The sequence below is a fragment of the Mustela lutreola genome, chromosome 9, assembly GCF_030435805.1.
Source record: "Mustela lutreola isolate mMusLut2 chromosome 9, mMusLut2.pri, whole genome shotgun sequence".
In the NCBI taxonomy this organism is placed as follows: domain Eukaryota; kingdom Metazoa; phylum Chordata; class Mammalia; order Carnivora; family Mustelidae; genus Mustela; species Mustela lutreola.
In genome coordinates, this window is record NC_081298.1 from 21,202,334 (window position 1) to 21,228,115 (window position 25,782).

Here is a 25,782-nt window from a genome sequence, read left to right on the forward strand (position 1 = left end):
TATGAGTGCCAAATAAGCATATGGGAAAAGTCCATTACCATTAGCCACAGGGGAATTGAAAATTAAAGGCACAAGATACCTATACATACCCATTAAAATGACTAAAACAAAAAACACTGATCACCAAACCAAGAATTAGTGAGGATATGGAATAAATGAAGTTTATACACTGCTGGTGAGAATATAAAAATGGTATGGAGTAACAATTTTGTAAGAACAGATAGATAGTATCTTAAAAAGTTAACCATATTCCCATCATATGACCCAGACATTCAACTCATAGGCATTTATCCAAGAGGAATGAAAAATATGTACACTCAAAGATATGTACCTAAATATTCGTAACTTTGTTCATTAGAGCAAAAAACTAGAAACCCAAATGTCTATCAACAAGTGAATAAACTGTGATATATTCAAAATGGAATGCTACCCAGCAAAGAAAAAGGAATAAACTACTGATATACATGAAATGAATCTTGAAATAATTAGTTAAATACGCCAGGCCAAAAAAAAAAAGAGTACATACTATATGACTCCATTTACATAAAGTTCTAGAAAATGCAAACTAACCTATAATGGACAGAAAGCAAATCAATGGTTGCCTGGAGACTTGAACTGGAGGGAAAGGAGTTATGGATTACCAAGAGGCCAAGGAAACATTTGGGTACAATAAATATGTTTGTTGCTATGTTTGCAGTGATGGTATGACAGGTGGACACATGCTGCAAACTCATCAACCTATGTACTTTAAATATGTACAATTTAGCAGCCCTGGAATGATGAACAGCAATGAAGTCTGATGGAAGGGCTCCGACAGGTCCTTCACCATTTCCTGCCAAGTAATCTTGCTTCAGTTTAATCTGTCTTCCCAGCCACAGCACTTTCCATTTATGAAGAGGTAACACCAGCCTGGAGGGTTGTCGGAAGGATTACTTAGTGCTTTGAAGCGTTTTTCTGGTTCCCAGAGAACAGGTGCAAACTACTATTATCCATCTAAGAAAGAATGATAATACTCAGTGAATGGGGAAAGGGAACGCTTGCTCACTGGACAAACAGTAAGCAGGATGTGAGTACGCAGCTTGGAGCACACACTGTATACAAACCCACCAGGAAGCTCAACTGATTTCTAAAATGTCAGCATTATTATTTTGCTTTTTCAGTTAAATTTCAGAGACTGAAAGTCAGAAGAAAAGGCTGTAGTTCTTAAAAAAACAACAAAAACCTGAAAAGGACCACAAGAATAAAAATGTAACCGAGTTTGGACCTTCCCATGCTCATTAGGAATAAAACCAACACACAACAAGGTAAAAACAAAGGGAATAAAATTCCAAGATTTAGAAGTTTCCCAGGCCAGCCGGCCTACCTTTACACTTTGGTTCAAGCCCACAATCCAGAACTGGGCCTGCAAAAGCCGACTTTGCAGATGGTATACCATCGTCATTTTTTTGTTTTCTTTGTCGGAGACACTTTTCTTTAGATTAAGGAAAATCTTACTGAGAAACCTCAGGGGGAAAAAAATGGTGGTTCCTAAAGGGATGTGTCTATGTACCCTTCTCTTTCTTTCTTTCTTTTTCTTCACCCATCTATACAGTTAATAACCAAGACGGGTTCACTGTGTTTCTGCTACACAACCCCAAGCTGCGTTTGTACACATCCCTTGGGATCTCAGTGGTCTCTTCTTTTTCTAACTGGAACAGGGTTTTACAACAGAAGTAATAAGCTTCATGTCAACATTTTCAAGGAAACTGACAATGTAATTCTTCTGTCTCCCAGTGGCTTTGTTGTTTCTTAAAGAACACTGAACCATTTGAAACAAGGACATACTGTTAAAAAAAGCGCTTTGTGGTGGCAGGAATCAAATGATTTGGAGTACAGTCTATAATTAAACCTGATATATTGAAATCTATTTGCAGCAACCATCTTACCAGAGAGACATCTATAACCAAGAATGCAGAAATGGAAAATCAGTCTCCATTCAAGGGTAAAGAGGACTTTGTATAGTTCTACCCTCATGTCTGGATAAATTCTATAATGGCCATTCCCCCATAAGTATAAGTTAGTTTTATTTCTCTGAACTGGACTCTCTGAATCTGATCATTCTGTTAAATTCACAATAAATTGTGACTTCCCTAAATTGTCTTTTTCTCTCCACTATCCCTGACTACAAAAATACCACTTGGTTCATAGTCGTATCTTAACTCTTCTGCTACTAGCCAAAGACCATGCACATCTCTTCCCTATGCCATAACTCTTGACACTCAAAGCACAGTGTGTGTGTGTGTTCACACACACAGAATATTCTGTCCAAGAGGTTCTGCGCCTTCTACCCTCACTCCATCTTTTCTCCTTCCTTATCAAAACACTATGACTAAATAAGAAATTCCTTTGGGGGGGGGGGTTCCCTAGATGCTAGAATGGCTATCTGCGGGTTTTTCCAAAGCATGAGTTCCATTTTTAAATATCATCTCAACAATCTTTTCTTCCTTTCCAAAATGCTTCGTCTGTCCTTTGACAGAGGAAAAACAAAAAATGAAAAGCTTTTTTTTTTTCTTATTGATTCTGTCGAGTACTGTAAAATCCAAACATTCTTAACATAGGGGAGTGAAAAAAAGTCACCGGACAACTAAACTAACACCTGGGTGGGAGGGTAAAGCAGAGGAGAAGGCCTGTCCGGTAAAGGCAAAGGCATAGTAGACCTCCTTACAGCCCCTATAAACTAATGCTGAGAAACTATGAATCTGCATGAAGGAATTCTCTGGACCTTGAGTAGAAAGGTTACAAAAAATGAATGCCTAACCATAACTCTGAAATACCTTGGAGGATGATGGAGGAAGAGTGTTGAGAGGTTCAAGTGTCCCAAAGGAAGATAAAGTGAAGTGTGGACACTTGTGTTGGCTTCTTCTCTGCAGCACAGCATGAGCACGGGCCGAACAGGGCAGCAAGTCCAGTATTGCAGCTAGTGCCTGGCTTCCCCAGAGTCTTGATGATCAGATTCAAAACCTGATCTGACAGGGAAGAGCACCTGTGTGGCTCAGTCAGTTGAGCAGCTGACTCCTGATTTTGGCTCAGGTCATGATCTGAGGGTCATGGGATGGAGCCCTGCACCTGGCTCTGCGCTCAGCATGGAATCTGCTTGAGGATTTTCTCTCTCTCCCACTTGCCCCTCTCCCTGCTCTCTCTCAAATCAATCAATCAATCAATCAATCAATCAGTCTTTTTTAAAAAAAATCTGACAGAAAAAACTAGGACTAAATATATCTAGGCAGAAGAATGAAGTCTCAACTATACAGCTTTTAATAAATCACTCCTCATTCTTTGGGTCTTTGAATAGGATTTGCTAGAAATTCTGTAACGCAATGATTTAAAACATCAAAAATGTTTCTCAGATCCTTCTCTCATTCATTTAGAAAATATTTACAACCTAATATTTATCTATTACTAGGTGCTAGGGATAAAAGAGGAAGACTTGGTTTCTGTTCTCAGGAGTCTTCCAGTACAGTCAGAGACAAACAGATGCCTTCCACACAGAATGGTAAATGCTCCCACAGTGCAAAGGACAGGATGCTAGAACCTAATTCTCAACATTTGTGAGTGGGTGGGTGGGTGTAAGGACAGGGCTGAGGAAGTGACATAGGGGGAGAAGATTCTTGTAAGGACAGGGCTGAAGAAGTGACATGGGAGGAGAAGATTCTTAAAGAAATTTAGCCTAATTACCAAGTATTAAGGAGGATATGCTGGAATTCTCATGCTTTGCTGGCGTGTGTGGGGAGGTGGGGAATAGAAAATGATACAACCACTTTGGAAAACAGCGTGGTAGTTTCTAATAGTGAACTTACATTTCCAATATGACCTAGTCATTCCACTCCTAGGTATTTACCCTACAGAAATGAAAATACATGTTCATCTAAAGACTTTAAAGCAGCTTTATTAATAATAGCAAGACACTGTAAACAACCCAAATGTTCATCAATAGGTGACTAAATTAAAAAACGGATATACTCGGGGCGCCTGGGTGGCTCAGTGGGTTAAAGCCTCTGCCTTCGGCTCAGGTCATGATCCCAGAGTCCTGGGATCGAGCCCCACATCGGGCTCTCCGCTTGGCAGGGAGCCTGCTTCCTCCTCTGTCTCTGCCTGCCTCTCTGCCTACTTGTGATCTCTGTCTGTCAAATAAATAAATAAAATCTTTAAAAAAAAACAAAAACCGGATATACTCTGGAATGCAAAAATATAATGAATACTGCTAAAAGTGAATAAGAACCAAATTACTGATATATGCAAAATGAATGAATCTCAGAAAGAATGTGTTGAGTGACACGAGCTAAACAAAACATGGACTAAATAAATTTAAATTTAAATACTGATACTTGATTCAGTTATTAGGAAATATTTAAGTAGGTTTGGAGAAACTTAGGTATGGGAAACTACTTTTCAACTAGAAATCTTATGAAATCTAGATACAAAGCAAGTACTTTATGAAAATTTAGCACTGAATTGAGATGTAAACATGCACTAGATTTCAAAGACTTAGTAGGAAAAAAAGTAAAACGGCTCAGCAGTATTTTTTTGATTTTTGATTACTTGTTTTTACATGGCTATTAAACTGGGTTAAATAAAATGTATTATTAAAATTAACTGTGTTTCTTTTCACCTTTTTAGCATGCTACTGTAAAATATAAAACTATATACCTTGCTTGCATTACATTTCTATTGGACATTGCCATTTCATATCTTCATTGTGTTGAAAACAAAGATGGATGCTTCTGTCAAAATTAAAACTGTACACTTAAATGGGCATGTTTTATTATAAATAAATTACGCTTCAATAAAGTTGATAAATATTAAATTGGGTAGTATATGTATATGTGTGATAATGTGTATGGGTAAATGACTATCTTGCTAATGACCTTTGCTTATCAATAATCAGAAATGTAAAAAAAAAAATTCACAGACATGCAAACCCTTAAGAGGAACGGTTCATTTAACATATTAAATTATACTGCCATTACTTAACATCAGCCTCCTTCACTAGTGACTGAGTTTCTTGAAGGCAAGAATCCTGTCTTGTTCCTCTCTGTATTAAGCCTAGCTCTTAACACAGTGAGTTAATATGGTACTTTATCGGTGTTTTAATAGCTACAGAATTGTCCCAGGCACATTACATGTAATTTAATGTCCATAAAATCCCTGCAAATTTGGCATTGTTACTCCCATTTTTCAGATGAAAAACTAAGGGCTAGAGGTCAGAAAGGTTAGAGTAACTCACCAAATATCCACTAATAAGTGAAAGAGCTATGTTCCAAAACTACACTGACCTCAACTCCCAAAGCCCACTCTTCCATGTTGTAGCACACTGCCACCTTTCCAGGAGGGCATTTCATGACTGCTCAATGCCTGAATCACAGTAAAGACTAATACTTAGGGACAGTGCAACCACAGGAACTTTCCTGAACTTCTGGTACTATAGCCTCCAAGTCCTAAACGGGCTTCTCTCTAGATAGAGAGCAACTTGGCAGCTCTTGCTAGATCAGGATGAATCTAGTAGGAGAGAAAAAATTCCCTCCCAATTAAACTTTCCACTTGGGAGTCTGAAGAAGAAAAAAAACACAGAACAAAGAAGCATGGGAAAGAGAAACAAGGGAATGCTGAATCTGCTATAATAGCTAGTTAATGCAAAAGAATTAATCTAACAGTAACTTCAGCATTCAAAAATGAAAAGTTAGGAGATCTAGAGAGGTACAGTTTCTAAGGCTTTTGGAGCACCTTTTTAATTAGGCTCCTAGAATCTCAGCATTCCTGTTTGAATAATCCATATTTCTGGTTATTTATTCAGCTCCCCACTGCTGCACATTACCAAGCCATATGCTACAGGAATACATCACTTCATATTTGTGCTCAACCATCCACAGACACTGGCAGTTCAGACCTTTAAGAATCTTAGGGAAAAGTCCCCGTAGAGTACAGTTTTAAGGTTAAAAGGCCCAAGAAGCCAAATGCATCTTCTTTATATGCTATTTATTGGAGAGACGATGGGGTCATTTCAACAAAAGGACAGGCAATTAAAAGGGTAAAGGAGATAAACAAACAAAAGACTCAAGAGAATAAATCTAGCAAAAAATCAGCTGAACACTAAAGGCCTCCGAATAATTCCAATGCCCCACTCTGCACTTTAAAAAAGATTTTTTAGAGCAATTCCACAAAGGGAATTTTCAATCAATCCCAGGTCTGGTGTGCACTGACAAATGAAGAGGTCTACTGTGTCCCCAGCCCTCCACAGGCCTAAAGAGAAGATATTTTAGAAACATATGCCTTGATAAGCTTAAATATGAAAATAGTTTTAAACAAAAACTATGATCATTGTAGAATTTACTACAATATCAAAACAATGGAAACAGTCTCAATATCACCAACAGAATACTAAGTAAGCTATATTTCCTTGGAGCCCATTATGCATTTATTGAAAACTCTCACGAAGATTATGTCACCTCATGGGAAATGCCATGTTAAGTTCAAAAAGAAACAGTATCGAAAATTACATGTGTGACAGGACTAAAAAGCTGGTAAAAACAAGGAAATTATTACAGGAAAGAAAAAAAAAGAGTGAAAGAAGTCTACACCCAAAGTTGGGCTGTGTTTATGTGATAGCTGTTTTTCTAGCTTCTTAGAGGCAAGAATCCGGTCTTCTTCCTTTCTTTGTAAGCACAGCACTTATCAGCATTTTAACAGCAGTTTTGCATGTCTATATTCTAAATTATATTTAATAGCTATATTTATTGAATTTATAAAAATTTTTTTCAAAGAACTAGTTTAACAGCGTTTTGCATGTTCACGAACAGAAGTTTTAAGAGTGCAGACTCCAGCTCAATTTCATTAAGAATAATAATGACTAGTGTCTTCCACCCATACAAACATGCTCTAGTGGCTCTCAGTTTAAAAAATGGTTCCTTGACCCCACACCACACTCTGGTCACCATACCTCCTGCCCCCATTTCTCTACCCTTCTTCCATGCCAGATTTCTCAAGAGTTATTGACATAAGCTACCTCCCATTTACTTCCAACAGTAGAATTCTATGAAATATACTAAATATGATATCCATTTTAAATACCTTAAGGAATTAGAACATCAATAATAAGATCTATAAAGAAAGTACTATAAAGAAAAGTTCTAGAACTTTCACGTTTTCATATCTCCTATACTAGCCACATAGCTCATGTGCAATTTATAGAAAATAATATATAATGAAAAATATGTATAAATAAAAAATGATATTTTGTCAATAAGAAAAATACAGACAAACATATGGCATTGATAGGTCTATATGTGATACAAAGTTTAAAAATTAACATAGGTTATGTTTAGAAGGTCATGACTAGATTTCCCAAAACCAACACAGTAAGAGAAGGAGCAAAAAGACATTTCCCTTCAATGGAGCGGTCGTATCACCAACTGACACAACAGGGCACAAACAGACCAAAATGTACCTTCTACTTACATACCCTAACCCGAACCCCCCCCACCCCACACACAGAGGCACATGCCCATGCACACACCCACCCCTGAAGGCCTAACTGTTTTTCACATCTAAGAAACTCAATGGACTCAAAGACCATGGACATGTGTTCTGGAATTTGGGCTAACAGTGAGGAGCTGGACAGAAAAAACAGAGGACTAAGAGATAAACCTACCTGAGCATGAGATTCATCAGCTGCAGACCCTCACCCTTCAGGAAGCGTTCACGATTGGAACTGAGCATTAGGCAGGAACAGAGTGAATCAAACAGGTTCTCCATCATCTCCTGCTCCTCAGCAGTGCTTGGATTGTGTCTTTTAAACACCTGTCAAGTGAAGACACCAGAAAGCACAGAGCCATAAGAGAATGTCTTTCATCAGCTAGCACTCAACAGTTTCCAAAGTCTGTTTGTCCTGACAACCCCAACAATTGAGGAAGCAGAAGCTCATCCAACAAGATTCTCAGCAGCTTCCATGTTAGAGAACCTGGACTTTCTGAGTCACAGGTATTAGATAGCTATCAGTTCATACAAAAAACCAAAACACTCAACTGACTACTGGGCCCATGAGTGACTGATGGCTTCAAGGAGGCAGATTAAAAAAAAAAAAAAAAAAGATTAAAAAAAAATCAACAGCAACAACGAACCAACAAAGCCCTTTTTCTGTGAAATAGAACACAGATACAGACTATTCTATAAAAGGCATATACAGCTGAAACCACCACCTCCAGGACAAAAAACAACTTTGCCAGCTACCTCAAAAGCCCTCTATTTGCCCAGCTGAACCATGACTTATTCTACTCCTTCTAAAAGAAACCACAATCCGGAAGGGCCACGACCCGAGGAAGAATTTTCTAACCATTGGGGCTACTGAACTGCCTCACACAGCAGCTGTGGCTCGAAGTCAGGCAAAGAGCTGAAAGCAGACGTTTTGTCTTTGCCAGACATATATGGCATGTTAAGAGGAAAGCCTTTTAACAGTATATACATACCCATAGACTCTACTACGAAATGATCAATAATCTTGCAGAACAGGACTAAGCACCTTCCCAGAAAACTGGAAACAGATTCATATTTCAAAGCTCTATTTTTTGGGGTGGAGGCCAAGCCACTCTGCTGCTGGCACCAAGATGGCAGCTGTATGCAAACTGACATCTCAGACACTCCCAACACTCAAGAGTTTATCCAAATGGTCTATTTTCAGTCTGGGTTTTGGAATAGCACAGATGAGATTTGTTAGAAGAAATCTTAACAGTATTTTCAGAATGCCAGCAGAACATTTCAAGTAGATTTACATGTCTTACAATGAGAAAATGGCATTTTCTAATTTCTTATTCCAGCCTCTAGAACCACATCTTTCCCTATCCTCCTCTGTGACCTCCATCCCACTGCACTGGAACTTGGACTCCTTGAGCTTATGAGGATTCTAAATGAAGAGAATCCATTTTACTGGGAGATTAAAAGGAAAGGAAGTGAAAAATCTCGGGAGTGGGTCAACTGGAAATAATTTGGTATTCTCGGCCCAAGAATATACACTTAAGCAGGAAGCACACCTCTTCTGAATTGACCAATATCAGAAGACGGAGAAAATCCACAGCAGATACACAGTGGTATCTGGGCATAAAGAGCAAATGACTAAGAAAGGGAGGCAAACTACGTAGCTCCACTGTAACCTCAAACCTGCCAACATACTCCATATGGCTTGCATCACATGGCCTATTTCTTCCCACAATTTCCAGCTCCACCTCCCCTTTAAAGCAGGCCATGTATCTTCATGGCAGACAGGAAGCATAAGAATTACTCACGGATAACTGCTGAAGAAGCACATCGATTCCATCCAGCTCCCCAAGCAATTCCCTGTTTTCTAAAAGAGGAAAAAAATAGAGGAAGAAAAAAATGAAGCTAACTGTCAGATTTTACAGCCGTCTAACACTGATACATCAGCAAACAAAATCAATACAGCTTGACAGAGTACAAAAGCTGCACAGAGAGCGAGAGGGAGAGCAAGGGGATGCCAAAGGCAAGAGAGCTCGCTGTCATGATCTGAAACAAGGCTGGCTCCTATCCTAACAGAATATCAATACCGAGAGGGAGTCTCACCATCATTGTCCTGGAGCAATATGGCCAGCACTTCGCTACAATACAGTTTGTTGGCATCGAAAGGCATCTTTGCCTGTGGGGAAATAGGAGAGATGAGAAAAAAACATTAAGGGGCCTTGCTTCCTTCCCCAAGATGAATTTTTCACAAAAACTAGGATCTGAGTTAGAAAGTAGACGTTAGAAAGCAAAAAGGCAGGTTAAAGGTTTAAAAAAAAAAAAAAAAAAAAAAAAGAAAAGAAAAGAAAGGAGAAAAGCCTGCCTCTGCTCTCAAGAGATCAGACTCAAATACTACATAGTAAAACCATAAATGGCAGATGGACACAACGGCTCTCACATTGCTCATGCCCAGGTATGAAAGTCACCTCCTCAGTGAAGCCTTCCCAGATTCCCCATTTTGAGTCCAGAGACTGCTGTCTAGCACACAGTATATACTGAAATGTGAACTAGAGGAATGACTGAAAGTTTTGAAATTTTAAACTAAAATCCATTTTGAAGCTTTGCTCACATATTACAATCATAAAATTAGGCTGACAGATGATCAGAGAAGGTGAAAAGAAAGCAAGTTCTTGTTTAGAATAGCTCAATGTATTTATAACAAAGTAGTTCCTTTTGGATTTTTTTTAATGCTTAAAATTTAATTTGAAATCATAAACCTATCTGCTCGTGTGCCATAATCTGCCTACTATTTAAAAAGGAAACCACATTAAAAATGCAGAAATGTGTTAATATTTTAACACCCAAATTACTACCCACAATTCTTTCCCTGCTGCATGCTCTGCTACTTGGTGTTTCAGAGGGGACATATCTACTGCAGAGACTATCTTTTATGGCTGTCCATATTGTTGCTTCCGTAGCGAGATGCGAATATCTCACCACTAATAAGGCTCCTTTGGATAAAGGTGCACAGAGAAGAGCAAACCTCATTGACGTGATTTTATTTACTGTCCCTTGATCCTTAAAATGCAGGCACATACACAACAATTGTTAATCAGCAGCAGCTTTGCTACCCACCCAGGTTTTTGAAATGACAAATCATTTCTGTACCTGGAAAGGACAGGGAAGTGTTCATCTTAGAGCTAACACCTCCATCACCTCAGAGCTATTCCCAGTTCTGTCTGGACATTGATTTTGTACTTAAGAAGGAAGAGTGGCCCCTAATGAAGCAACACCCAGCAACTTTTCAGTTTCCTATGCACGTCTTTCTCGTCAAGCCTAAGTGCACCCCACAGGGTTTCAGGAAGCTGACCATCTTAGGTTAAAAGATCCGTTAATGCAAAGTCTTACGTGTACTGACTGCAGGGTATGCTCCCTGGGCAAGCTTGAGGCCTTGTTTCAAGAAATTCAGTATAACAGCCAGGGTTTAAATGCAATTTGTAGCGTGTTTCACTTTAAGGAAAACAGTTTTATGAAAATGAAAACATGGTGATAAGCCAAGGGGTAAGCATCTCTATCAGAATCAAGAATTTGTTAATAAAATTACTTATCCAAAATTATTTAAATTTTAAGTATTGGTATTTTAAATGACTTAAGCCACACCACTTCACTTATATGCAGTTTTTCAAGGACGAGGGTTCTTGTTTGAAACAAGATGCACTTAACTAAAAGAAGCCAAAAGATCTCACAGCCTTTCTGTGTTTTCGATGCCTCTTGTCTTTTATTTGATTTTATAAATCTTATCTCCAAGATAAGGGGGAGATTTTCTTTTTGTTTTTCAACAAGTATTTGCTGGGCATCTGCTGTATGCAAGACAAAGAAATAAACACGAAAGCACACGTGAACCTTGAATTAGATGTGAATTAGACGTGAACCTTGTCCATTGTTAATGGCATTTAAAAAATATTACACTGAATTAAAATTAATTTTAGAAAGTAATATGGTCCTGTTAAAGAAAAAAAAGAGAAGAATATCAATCTAGGATTGATGCACCTAGGTTTGACTCATGAGCATGTACTACCTACATGAGACAAAATCTGCAGTTCCCAAACTGTGTGCCAAGGTACCTAGGGTGTCAAACTCAACTCACAGGGGCACTGCAGGGTACTTTAAAATTTCCAAAGAAAGCACAGTGACATATGACATGTGTTGAACACTGCATTAACTACTAGCTCCAGGTATACTCTTTTGATGACATCCTGTCTTTGTGAAGCTGGTTTTTGGTGGTTGCTGTAATAAAAGAACTGTGTGAAAATCAGTATGGAGCAGGAATGAGGGTAGTGGTGTTCAACTATATTCCAAGGCTTTAGAAGTTGTGCAGCACTCAAAAGGCACACACATCTATTAATAAGTAACTGCGGTCTTTAAGTATAAAATAAAAATATTTTTTCTTTTAATTCATGTGTATTACTTTTTCAAATGGCTACTAAATTGTTAGGACATAAATATGTATTAAATCATTTGGATCTAACTACTTAATAAACATGATTGTTAGGTCTCTGGCATAGAGGCACAGTTTCATGTAAACACGTAAAAACGAAATTCCTAAGACATCCAGGGCACCAGGAACGGAGAGTGGACATCTATGACCCAAGAAATGTATCTCGATCTTAAGTTTTCTTAAAGTTTCCTTATCTGTAAAAAGCAAATAATAAAATAACAGCCTAATAAAAATAAAATAATAAAAGATAACATAACATCAGGAGAGTTACTATGAGAAATAAATAAGGTTATAGTATGGAAGTACCTAACATAAATTAAGTACTAGAAGTTTTTCTAATGACTGGAATCAGAAATATCCAGGCTAGAATCTCAGCCTTAATGGTTTCCAGCTACATGATCTTGGCCAAATTATTTTGCCTCTCTTGCCCAATTTCTCTTATGTTAAGTAAAAATAAGTAATAATTTCCTCAGGGGATAGTTGGATTAAATTAACCAGCTTATATATCACAGGTACCCAACAGCTAGTTCCCCTCTACTGAGAAGGAGTCCTCCAGGAAATCTCCAGCTTTTGCTGTGACACTTCAAGGAGTTTCCAATGTGCCCAAAGTAAATTTTTAAAAATCAAAATAATAATTTCATCACTTTTTCTGTTAAAATAAAGGTTCTTTGAAAAACTGGCATGAAGGAGGAATCTAATTAGAAAGTCAAATGATTAGACCCCATAACTCCACAATACTGAGCCCTAAAATGCTTCAGAGCCTGAAATGGGTACCAGCTGGAAAGTACCTTGACAAGAGGGGAAGGCTTTGGAGATACCCATGCCCAACTGTCACAGGCTCTGCCATGTAATTCCTGTGGGGTTAGGACAATCACTTCCCTTCTGTAGAATTGTTCCAATAACTGTAAACTGAGGACAGGAGCACCCACTTGGAAGGGCGTAAGGATCAGAAATAATATATGTGAGGTATCCAGAATAACACTTCCCATATAATCAACAGCCAACAGCCAACACATGACACTTATATCAGATGGGAAAAACTTAATGGTGATGATAATGACAACCAAGTATTTTACTTTTGTGGTAAAGAAATAAAAGAAATGGTGGGAAGGAAGGAGTCTAATCCTTCACGTCTAACCAAAGACAAAAAGTCACCAAGGAAGTTTTATTTCTACTTAAGTATCAGCCAGAGATGATGGCCTCCAAGCTTACAAAATATCAAAGTGACAAATTACAAGGATAGTTAGTGGACATCAGGAGAAAGGAGAATTCAGTTTGGAGGTATGGTCTCTCGGAGTTTGCAAAGTTAACCAATGGGACTTGAAGCTCCTGGGGGCTCTCTTCTATCCAGGAGCCTGGTGATCCTAAATCTTTCAGCTGTCAGAGTAATTACAGAGTCAAGCATAGGTTTGTACTCAGCATGTACCAGCCTTGAATAAAATTAAACTTCACCTTTCTGGGAACTGCTGCTTTTTTGGAAAGTACAAAACAATTATGCTACCACCCGCAGCCAGAAGCTGCAGGTTATTTCTGCAGCTCACCTCTGGTACCTGGAACACATGGGGCAGGTTCAGACATATCCACAGCTCTGTACAACTGCTGAAGCAGATTGTGCCCTGTAAAATCCCAGCTCCTGGTCATAGGAGGCTAAGAACTTCTCATCAACTAGTTGTACATGTAGTATCGTGTAGCCAGTTCTCAATCCGTTAGCTCATATGCTGAATGTTGCAACTGTTTCTGAAACACTGACCTCACTGGGAAACAAAGAGAATCCTAATTTTGTTTCTTTAGAAAAGGAAAAATAAAACTTTGGGTTTGGGCATTATTTTCAATAGTACACAACGTCCTAAAGGCTTGTATTCTCCATAAAAATGAACTGTGATAGTCTCACTCACAATCCTGTTATCTGCTCACCTGCTAACCCATTTAATGCAATCGGTCTGCAGTGGGTTTCATCCTCATTAGCACAAATTAGTGACATTTCACTTAATGGATGAAGAAATCCGTATCTCTATATACTGCTAGGCTACCAGCACAAAAAGAGGACTCATCAAGGTGCCACTCACTAAAGAATTACTCAAAGACTACTGAATAAATACAGGATGATCAGTTAAAGAACAGGGCTTAAAAGGCAACATAAACTATGGTGTTCTCAGATGTTAACCTACCTCCAACTCACCTGGAGGGCTTCTTAAAACTGATTACTAGTCTCACCCAGGAGGGGTGGAGTCAGTGGGTGAAGGGGTGGGTTCAATAATTTGCATTTTTAACAAGTTGCCAGGGAAACCACACCTTAAGAACAACTGAGAGAAGCAAAAATAATGGAGACCCAGTCCTTGCTTTTATTTTATTTATTTTTTTAAGATTTTTATTTATTTATTTATCAGAGATAGATAGAGCGCACAAGCAGACAGAGTGGCAGGCAGAGGCAGAGAGAGAAGCAGGCTCCCCGCCGAGCAAGAAGCCCGATTCGGGACTCGATCTGTCTTGATTTTTTTTAAATTTGCAATGGAAGTTATAAATTTTCTTTCAGTTCTAAAAATGATGGTGGCTACGTGGAAGATTAGGGATTTAAACTGGTTAATGAAGGCTGTGTATACCTGAGAAGTACATAAGAAAGACAGGAGTCATTCCTGGTGGAAAGAGGAGCATGAACAACAAAACAGATACAGAGGTCAAAATCATTCTGACCTTTGCAGAGCAGATGGTAGGTAAAAAAAGATGCCTGAAAGGTAATAAGGCCTGAAAGGCAATAATAATGTTTAAAAAGGGAGAAATGAAAAAGTCAGACTAGGCCAGGTATAAGGGGACTTTAAAAGTAGGCAGAGAAGGTGGGCTCTGGTGGAGAAGTCATCAGCATCTTGTAGAGGAAGGTTCTGGAATAGGGAATGGCACACTGAAAATGGAATATTAAATCTAGTGCAGGAGTAGAGCAGAATAAAAATGGCTAACAGTAATGTTCATATCTCCAGAGAACAGAGGATATCAGTGAGGGCTGTCCATTAGCATCATAGGCGGAACTTCTCTAAAATATGCCAAAGACAGAGACTAGACAATGGGTCTGGGAAACTGGTTTTGTTTTGTTTTTTTAAGAGTGTATTTATTTGAGAGAGACAGAGTGTATGAGAGAGTGTGCACAAGATGGGGAGGGTCAGTGGGAGAAGCAGACTCCCTGCTGAGCGGGGCTGGATCCTGGGACTCCAGGATCATGACCTCAGCTGATGCAGCAGACGTTTAACTAACTAAGCCACCCAGGCGCCCCATGGAAATCTGAATTTTTTAGAGCTCTGCTGGTAAAAATCAGGGTCTATGCCCAGCACTCAGATTCAATGTTTATGACAGTGAAAGTTACAGCAAGCACTGTCCTAGATGATGAGAAAAAAGAGCAAGGCATTGTTTTTTTAAAAAACATGCCTTCTTGCTGGCCTCATACTTAAGCAAGATTCTTCTTAAAGATCTGGGCAGCACAGGATTTTTCTAAGGGCACTTGCTTACTAGTAAAATAACTGAATAGCATTTTAATGTTTAGATACCCTGAAACCTTGAAAAAACGGTTTTAGAGACAGCAACATGGCTATTTATGCCCTGAGGATTACATAAACATTGTGCCTAAAGGGCAAGAGTCACCAGCTTGCTAGACTGTGAAGTGGGACTCTTTACTCTCATTAGGGTAATATAATCCAAGCTAAACCCCCAAAGGTCTCAATTTTCCTTCCTGTTACCAATTCAAAAAAGACTGGTAAGTGTCAATACCTTTCGAAGGGCAGAGGAGGCCTGACATCCTGGTTTAATGAAGGATCCCTGAAGTCTCAAGGAACTAAAAGGAATTGGTCTTGATTTCAGAGACAAAAGTCATTGGATTGTTTTGTATATTTTACCATTGGAGCTCTCACTATGGCCACCCCATGAACAGCTCAGGTCCCTGTAATCTATCCCATCCCCTCAACTCTGTGTCCTACTTTCCTCCCCTCCACTCCTCACTCCCCAAATGTTTTAAGGCTTTGGAGAATAAAAATGTGTTGAATGTTGAGGAAAGAAAAAACTGAGAATTACATGGGGAAACAGTTCTAGCCCTTAAAATCAAAGACATGGAGACTCATGAGAAGAGGTCAAGGAAGTTGCAAAGATGACAATGCATGAATTAACCAGACCTGATTTTTTTTCCCCTAAAAGGTAGGGGTGTGTGTGTGTGTGTGTGTGTGTGTGTGTGTAAAGGGAGTTACAATCTACTGAAATAGGCACTGAGTTTATAGTCTGCCAGGCAAATGTGCCCACTCCCACTGATGGAAGTATCTAGACGAGCTGAATATGAATACATTCAAGTCATGCTATATAATCTGTGTTGTTACAGATTTCATGGAAACAAATGGTATTTAACTTATTTAAAGTAGGATTGGGGAAGACCTAGATGGTCAGAAAGAAGGGTAATCATTGGGCATATGCCCTCTTAGGCAGAACATTCTTTCTGAGTCCTGCCAAGACAATGGGGGGGGGGGCGGTAAATTTGACCTGACATCCTGACGTACCTCAGACTTTCTGGATCTCTGTGACGCTCTGAAGCATAGCAAGGCCATGAACACTTAGAGAATCATTCTATCTATGAACAAATGCCTCCTTCTCACAGAAAAGCTGGGAATCCTTGCTTGCTAACCATTTCAGTAGCATATAAGCAATCCCAAACTGCCTCCCATCATGCCTTTGGTTAAAACTACTCTTTTAAGAGAAGCTCTTGCCACTTATTCCTCATTTACTCTATGGGACAGCACTAATTGTTAAAAAGATAGTCAAAGGGGCTACCCTAAGAAGAAAAGAGAATAAATAATCTAACAGAAATATAAATATGCACAAAGGATAATAGTAAATTAAAAGAGTTGAATACAAATATCTAACAAACATGTAGAAGCCAATATTCTTTCCCTGATTTTAAAATTCCAAAATTTAAAAAAAAAACCCCGTTTTCATTTAGCAGATTAACAAAATTTTAAGACTGATAGTACCCAACGTTGCTAGGGGAAATAGATACTCTCAAATCAGTGGGGCACCCTTACACAGAACAACTTTGCAATACCCACCAAAAATGTTAATGTGTATATCCTTTGATCTCTATCAATTCTAATTCCAGGAATTTATCCTACAGATAAACTAAAAGAAGTGTGCAAGAAAAAAAATGTGTATGTGTATATGAGAATAGTCACTATAGCACTGCTTGTAACAGTAGAAGATTGTTATACGGCAGTGAGTAAGTGTTATAAAAAGGGGGAATGGCTAAATTAATTTTGGTATATGCATAAAACAGACTACTAGGCAGCTATTAGTTCACTGAAAAAGCCAACTTGCAAAATAAAATATTGTATAATTCTATTTGTGAAACACACACACTCCTAGATACACAGAAAACTTCTGGAAGGATAGGTAAAATATTGTTAACAGTGGCTGTCTCTGGCAAGCGGAACTAGAAGGACTCTACTAAGAAGAGCTTTTACTTTTACAGAAGGCATTCTGTACCACACGAATTTATTTGTATTTACAAAATGTTTTAAATATTTTTGGAGGTATTAAAGCCTACTTTTAAAGCCTCTTCTTTTAAAACAAACAAAGGAAAAGCAGAAAAAGACAAAAGGGATCTTCTAGTGAAGATTTCCAAACTAGATCCCACAGCAAAAGGGACAAACATCAGTGTGGGTGAGCCAGCTTCAGCCAGACCCAGAGCAAAGGGTGGTGTGAGCTGCCATCCCACAACCCAAACTGACCTTCAGCCTCTTCAACAGCCACTGCAGAAGACCCTGCTGGGCAGCCTCGGTACACATCTCAGGCCGGAACTCTGCCATGTTTTCCACAATAGCTAAAGGGAGACAGACACCAGTCATTTGGAAGGGCAATTTTGTTTCCATCTGCAACAAGCCAGCTTCCCTGCCCATGACAGACACCATATTCCTCTTCCCACTTCCTGTATTCCTCCCAGCCAGATGCTATGTTGTCATTATTAGATTAACCAGGGAGATGCTATGGTTTGTTTTCAATTCAAGTAATGTTGCAAGTAAAACTCATAATGAAAATGATGAAATTCACAAAAGGAATGTGATAGATGTTCTGCGCTCATAGGGAACAACCCCAGAGCAGAACACAGGGAAATGTGGGTATCTGCCCGGGAAGGCCTTCTTAACTCATTGCACTGGGGTCCCAGAGACCCGTAACTGAAGAGACGGGACTAGGCAGGAAGCCTAGGAAAAAAAATGGGATGGTGAATTCAGTCTCTTCCCTTTCTGATTCATTCACTTTCATTTCTCTTTCTCTGGATACAGCAAAGGAGGAAAGCATGATCCTCTTAATTGCACAAAATAAAGTGCACAGAGGGGAAAGGCCATGCCGGCAGAGGTAACTGTCAGGTACTCGAAGCAAATATAATTGGTCTTGCTATCTCCTACAATGGTCAAATTGCTGCTTAATAGAAAATTAAAACTTAGGATGCCAAAAGAAAAAAATTATTACATGACTATGATACTAAAAAGGGGGATATTTTTAAAAACCCCCTTCAGTTCCATTCTAACACATCCAATGTTTTCATTTCTTTCAGGGCCCCTTCTGCTCCATATCCTAGGATATGTTACATTATAAAGGAGACATAGTTAGTTCCACGTTCTCTAAGCCCAATGCCCAGACATCAGATCTGAGTTTTGAAGGAGAAAGGGATAAAGAAATCACCATGCCTCTTGTTCATCTTCACTCCTCTGCCCTTGTCAGCCAGTGGCAAGTTAAAAGACTCAGTGGGCAGCCTCCTCAGGGCATGGAATACAAAGCCAGGTTAGCAGAGTAGTAAGAGACTCGGGAGAGGCAAGGATCATCACAATACCCTAAGTTACTTTTTCACATTTCCTGGGAAAATCAACTCATTCATTTTAATCTCCAATGCCCTTATCTGATTCCTCTGCTTACACTTTAGATGGCTTCCTGTTGCTCACTACAGTCAAATCCAATCATCCTGCCTCAGTTTACAAGGTCTTCCACCATTGGGCAAACTCACGCCTCCTGTCCCATCTTCCACTACTGCTACCTCTCACTGCCACAATACATCTCTACTCTTTCCCCAGTCCACGCCCACTCCTGGCTTTGCAACTGTGACTCTCTCCCACCCAAGGGTCCTTCTCACATTTCTCAGTCAAAACGTACCTGTCTTCATACTCTGCCTCATTCAGCTGCCTTTGGAGGCCTTTCCTCACTTCCACACTGTTCTCCACTGACTATTATCCCATTTGTCACCCTGTATTATTTTTTCTTTCCGATCAAGACTCTCCCAGAGTTAAGACCATGCCCAATTCATCTTTAATCTACTCCAGTGCCTAGCCCAGTGCCTCACAAACAGCAGGTGCTCAATAAATGAGAGTGGGATGGACCTCCTGAGCTGCTGGTAGGTGACCATGCTGAAACCAGACAGATCTCTACAGACAGCAAGCCTGGGGCTTTTTTCATTACACCAGGCCCTTTTTATTAACATTCAGTTAAAACTTTTTTTTTTTTAAAGATCTTATGTATTTATTTGACAGAGAGAGATCACAAGTAAGCAGAGAGGCAGGCAGAGAGAGAGGAAGGGAAACAGGCTCCCTGCCAAGCAGAGAGCCTGATGCGGGACTCGATCCCAGGACCCTGAGATCATGACCTGATCTGAAGGCAGCAGTGTAACCCACTGAGCTACCCAGGCGCCCATCAGTTAAAACTTTTGATAAGCTTTCTATCCAGCAAAATCCAGCATTAGGCTAACAGATGGTAACGCTAAATTCTAGCTCTAGACTAAAGCCAACCCCAAAGTTAGATTGTTGTGTTCTCTCTTCTCTTATTCCCTTGGTGATATGTCTTCCCTCTTCTTTATGATAATGCTCACAGAAGAGAGTATAAAATTACAAGAGAAATCTGTGGTAGACAAAAAGAGCTGAGAGAAAAATCTAATCTCATCAAAATTTCTGCTTCAGCTGGACTTCATTCGTTTCTCAAGCTCTGCTTAAGATATGTCACCTTTATTTTTTTTTAAATAAGACAATGACCAGTGATAAAGAGGACTACTCAAAAGCACAATTTTAAATAGGATAATGGTTCAGCAACTTTGCAGGGGAAAAGATCTGGGAGATTTGAAGAGGAGGAAGGGAAATACAGCAAAGACACCCACTTAAATTAACATATGAGGAAAGTGCATCCAAGTTAACAGCAATATTTCAATTTGGTTCATGTGGCAAACTACACATAAGAAGACAAAGACACACTTAACTGTTTTCCAAATAAACTGTCTTATAAAGGTATTCCACTGTTCCAAAGTTTGTAGTCCCACTGAAGGGAATAGGAAGAAAAACCAATATAGAGAGATTAAAAATAGTAAAATATATACTTTCTAAAGCTAAAAAAATTTTAAAAATTAAAAAAATTCATCCTGCACAGACATGACCCTAACATTTGGAGGCAGAGGTCTGCTAAAAGGGGCCAGTTTTTGTCCAGGAAGTTATCCGACTTAGTGGATTTCTGCTTTTATTACTTGCAAGCCAAAGCAAAGCTGCGGTTATATGAAATTTACACAAGGGTCTTCATTTCTGGAAAAGCAGTCTGGGACTAGAAGGAAAGAAAACACCACTGCTGTTGACTCTATTATGAAGGAAGAAAGAAATGAGCACCGAACCCCCAAACAAACACAAAGGTCTCAGATCACTGGTTGCCCTGCCCCTCACCTAGAGTGTTGTGGACACCGTCCGCCTCTTCTTTCACGGACTCATCCAGGCGCTCCAGATTCTGCACTAGCAGGGCCACCACCTGCCCATCCACCTTCAGCAACAGGGGAGCAAGGGGAGAGAGGGATACAAGTCACAGAACAGTCCCAAAATGTTCCCATTCCCATACTTTCTTCTCACCTGCACCAACAAAAGAACAAATCAACTGTAAACCATCCATGGTTTACAGTGTGCTCTTCCATCCCATTACCTCTTTGGGTCTTGAAGTGACCCCAAGACAAAGAAAGGGCAGGCTTCCTTACCCCTAACTTAAGATGAGTAAATCTAAGCTTAAGGAGACAAAGTAAAGTTCAAGGTTACAAAGCTGGTGAGTATCAGCGCTAGCACTTGAACCCAGGTCTTCTGAAATCAAGTTCACTGCTCTTTCTACTTCCCTGTGGAATTTAAACAAACACCTTGCAGAAGTGCCATCTTAAATCGGGTCAATAGTTTGTTCAAGTCAAAATCATGTTTCTAGACCACAGCACCAAGAGATATTTAGTTGGGAAGTTTATTTGCCATACTTTACACTGACCTCAAAATTTAGGGTTAAACTCAAAACATTCCTAACGTTCTGTGTTAAGCTTTTATGAAACTATTACTTCTGATGAATTTCTAATTCCTTCTTGAGAAGAGTATTAATGTAATAAAATGCCTGACATTTGTATTACACGTAACACATAGAACAGCAATTAAATTTCTCTAATTTAATTCATACAACCTTATAGAAAACTTTCAGTAGCCATGTCACAGAGCTGATATTCAAAGATTAACAGCTTAGCGAAGACCAAATGGCTACTGGGCAGTAGAAGAAAAGCAAAAATCAACCTTCCTTCTTTGGTGAAATAACACTTATACTACCTCATGCTTCCCTCTGCACACAATCTGTATTCTTAGGGATACTGCCCTTTGGGTAACCCTTATGCAAACCCAGGAAGGTAACTAAGGAAATGCAGAATCAAGAAGTGATTACCCACCTGGTAATAACTTTCTCATCAGTAGCCAGTCAGTAACCTGCACAGGAAAATAAAACCTGCCGTGTGTCTGTGGTATATCCTCTCTGACTGCCTCCCTTAGCAAACGGGAGGATTTCCCACCCTGGCATACTCTTCCAAGGGTAGTGCAATGCTATGGTACATGACAGATAATCAGTCATTTTGTTAAATTCAAATAAACTGAGAAAACACTTACTTTGTGTACTGCAATCAGGTCTTTTATAGAAACTGTTCCATTTGCTATCACGCATCCTCACAGCTCTTATAGGTGACCAAAAAAGGTCCAGAGAGGATAGCTAGCCTGGCCAATGCCACAAAGGTTGGGGCAGAAGTGACTGACTCTAAGCATCTATTTTTTTCCAATCATACCCTGTCACTCTGGGGAGGGGGAAAAGAAAGGAGAGATACGGAAACGTATCAGCTCACTCAGCTGATACTGCCTGAGCACCTGTGTATAAGATACCCTATGACACAGCTCAAACTGAGCCGGAGGATGGAACAATGGCAAGAGAGACAGATATTGAAATAAGGCCTCCACTCCTGGTGACACTTAAAGAAAGCAGCTGGCAAGGGGGGAAAACCTGCAATTATTGACTGATTTGTGAACCTCAATCATAAACAAGGTAGAATTTTCTAGGCTCTGCCCTTTCTACTGTGAAGAGCAATGCAAGACACTAGCTGCAGATCTGAGGGGATACTGATGCCAGAATTGAGGGTGCCCGTAAATACAAGAATGAGCTGTTTTCCCCTCTTATCCCAAGGAGATATAAAATCTCACTCTCAAATCTCACAGCCAGCAAAAGCTTCACCAAAGAAATCCACTGCAATGTTTTCCTTAATTAATTGGACAATCTGAGTATGTGAGAGGAAACAGAAAAACATCTGGGGGGAAAATATGAACCATGTCACAGTTTGTTTTTCCCTAAATCACCCTGATTGACTTATAATCTCCCTGAATCCTAAAGCAGCAGACACTGCAAATCCACTGGGTATCACACTGCTTGTTGGTTCTGCAAACTGCTTCACCCGTTTCAATTGCTTATTGCTGCTTTATCTGCACTACTTTCCCCCTTTCCTTGATTCTTAGTTATGTTTCCCATCTCTGCTATCTGGAAAATGGTAGGGGGGAAAGTGACAGTATGCAATGCATTCAAATCCCAGAATTGAATGGATATCTGGCTGGAGGAAATTTTTTCTTGCCACAGAAATCTAACTTCTAAGAGACAGCCTTTTCAAGCTTGCAAAGTATGAAAGTTTATGTTTAGCTGGGTTAAATGCAATTTTATCTGATTGTAGGAGGGTCAAAGCAGTCAAAATACATTTAGCTCAGAAAACCCTCGGAAAAATATCTGTATTATGCATAGCTCTGAATATCATCTAGTAAGAAGCACAAATTAGCATTCTGTCTCACTCACTCTAGCCGCTTGGGTCTACCACCTTCATGCCAATTTTTTGGACCTGTGACTAAACCTGAAAACAAAAATGAATCCTGGTCAAGGACCAAAGTGTCTGCCAGAGCAACCTTGGCCTTGGAAATCAAGATTGTCTTAAGCCTGATGTTTTCTGGTAAGTCCACCAGATACTTCTCCCCATTAGCAGGTCTCCTAAACAATATTCCGGCAGGACCTACTAAGACAAAGGTCAAGGGCATGTTCAGATATCCTTTCCCACTTGCCCAGGGAAGATGGATACAAGACAGAAGGAAAACATTTTTAAAAAGGACAGATGAGAAGGTTTGAAGGATTCTTTTTCTATCTTGTACAATCTGCCAATAAACTTTCTTAAGAGTGTGGAGTTAAATTTTCTACCTGCTGTGAGTTCTGAAAATTTCATAATTAAAAAACTAAGAAAAAACCTCCTACATCCACTGAATCTTGATCAAGCAGAAAGTTATGAGAGTACAAATGGTAGTATGGTCAGAATGCAAAACTTACGCCTGTTGCCACCTACCTAGTAATATTTTAGTTTCTCCTCTTGCTCCTGCAATTCATTATCCAGCTGCCAAGAATGGTCTTCCTAAACTGTTAGGTCAGACTATGCTACACTCCCTTGCCCAAGATACTCCAGTTACTCCCCTTCACACAGGCAATTCCACCCCAGCTTCCTACCATGGCCTATAAAAACCCTGAGCCATCTGCCCCTGACTGCGTTCTCTCCCCTCCCTCAAGCTGTGCTCAAACAGTTTTTCTGTTCCTCAAGTCTGTCAAGCTCATTCCTGCCTTAGGTCATCCTTTGCACTTGTCCCATCTTGCCCTCCGTCATTCTGAATGGCTGGTTTCTTCGTGTCATGCCAAACTTGGGCCTTCCCCGACTAGCTAATCTAACGTGACTTCCCAGTCACCGGACATCACATCTCCCTATTTTAATTCTTTATGTAACAGAGAATCACTATCTGCTTTCTCGTTTGATTACTGCTTCTCCCCACACTAGAATTTGAGCTCCACAAAAGCAGAATCTGTCAGTCTGGCTCACTGCTATATACCCCATTGCTGCAGTCTAGAACAGACAAAGTATTCAATAAACATTGAGAGAATGAATGAACAAATGAATTTTGCTTGGGAACAAATACAAATGAAGGTGGACATTAATAGAAATGAGAAGGGATACAAATGACAGGATCCAGAAATTTACATAATAAATACCTTTAGAGCAACTGAAAACCTGCCAACCTCAGCCTCACCTGAGCAGCACAAATGCAGTGCCAAGCAGCCCAAGCCACAGCACTACAGAACTTCAAAGCTGAATGTTTACCGAAGGGTTAAGTGAGTGCAAGATAATGGGTATGGAGGGCAGTCCCCTGAGTCTCCACATCAACGGGACTTTTGTGAAACTCTTTATGACAAATGGTGGCTCCTAGCCACTATGGCCAATGTCGTGGCCCAGCCACATTCCTACCTCTTCTGCTGGGACACCTGCACACATCCTCCCACTGAGCTTCCCTTTGAGGGCACAGAAAGTACCTGCAGCTCTGCAGTCCTTCCTGAGTCTTCCCCTCACAACTGGTTGCTACCTCCTCCCCACTTCCACAGAAGCTTACATCTCTCGTAACTGTTCTTAATATTCTGCCTTGCATTATCATCACTACTCATTTCATCCTCGTTTTTTTTTTTTTAAGCTAAACATCTATCCTCTCATGCCTTACTTTGGTCCATTCCCTTCATAAAATTTTTTTTAGTAGTCATTCAAAATGCTCTTTGAACATCTGTCAAAATGAGAAAAATGTTTGCTCTCGCTGTATGGCCGATGATACATATCATTTTAACTTGACATTTACTAAGAACTTAGTATGTTCCAGGCATAGTACTTTTATGAAGATAATGGCCAACATTTACTGGGTGTTCACTCTGTGCTGGACACTGTCCTGAAGATTCAATAACTCATTTATTCTTCACTTCAATGTTATGCAACAGGCACTACTGTTATCCCCATTCTACAGAAGGAGAAACTCGAGTACATGGAGATTAGGTAACTTTCCCAAGGACACACAGTTGGTAAATGATACAGCTACCACTCAAGCCACTCTCTTGATGCAAATCACATCTCAGGAAAGACAAACTTATTAACAGATATTTATAAGCCAATGTGACAAGTGCCAGGATATACAAAGTGCTAAAAGAACACAAATACACAAATTCTGTTGGGGGCTAGGATGATGAGCCTAAAAAAAAAAACAATAAAAAACAAAAATAAAACAAAACAAAAACCTCAGAAGAGATAAACTTTAAGTCAGGCTTTAAAGGATGAGCAGGAGTATTCCAGGTAGCCCAGGAAAAGCAAGGCTTGCCAAGCTGAAGGCAGATGGGAGCAAAGGCATGGGGCTGCCAAGCACCTGGCAGATTTGGGGACTAGAAAGTAGGAAATGGCTGTCATCTAATCACAACTCTCAAGAAGTCCTAAGACTTCAGAGAAGTGCCATTAAAGCAACATACCCTTGCATTTACTACTCTTAGAAAAGACACTATTTTCTAGGCTACCAAATCAATTTGTTACAAAGCACAAATATTCACCTTCTGCATAAGTAATAGCAGTGGAAGTGAACCAAATTTTAAGCCCCAAAGAT

General features: G+C 39.7%; 1 protein-coding gene across 2 annotated transcripts in view; it reads right to left on the reverse strand.

The window, feature by feature from the left end:
• CTNNBL1 (catenin beta like 1) overlaps positions 1 to 25,782 on the reverse strand; it is a 163,031-nt gene that overhangs the window by 77,417 nt on the left and 59,832 nt on the right. For both annotated transcript variants that reach the window (XM_059133251.1, XM_059133252.1), the window contains 5 exons: positions 20,689 to 20,782; positions 17,731 to 17,822; positions 9,607 to 9,679; positions 9,312 to 9,370; positions 7,685 to 7,833 (listed from right to left, as the gene is read on the reverse strand). In XM_059133251.1, coding sequence (XP_058989234.1) covers positions 7,685 to 7,833; positions 9,312 to 9,370; positions 9,607 to 9,679; positions 17,731 to 17,822; positions 20,689 to 20,782 — 467 coding nt within the window. The remainder of the gene's footprint in view (positions 1 to 7,684; positions 7,834 to 9,311; positions 9,371 to 9,606; positions 9,680 to 17,730; positions 17,823 to 20,688; positions 20,783 to 25,782) is intronic.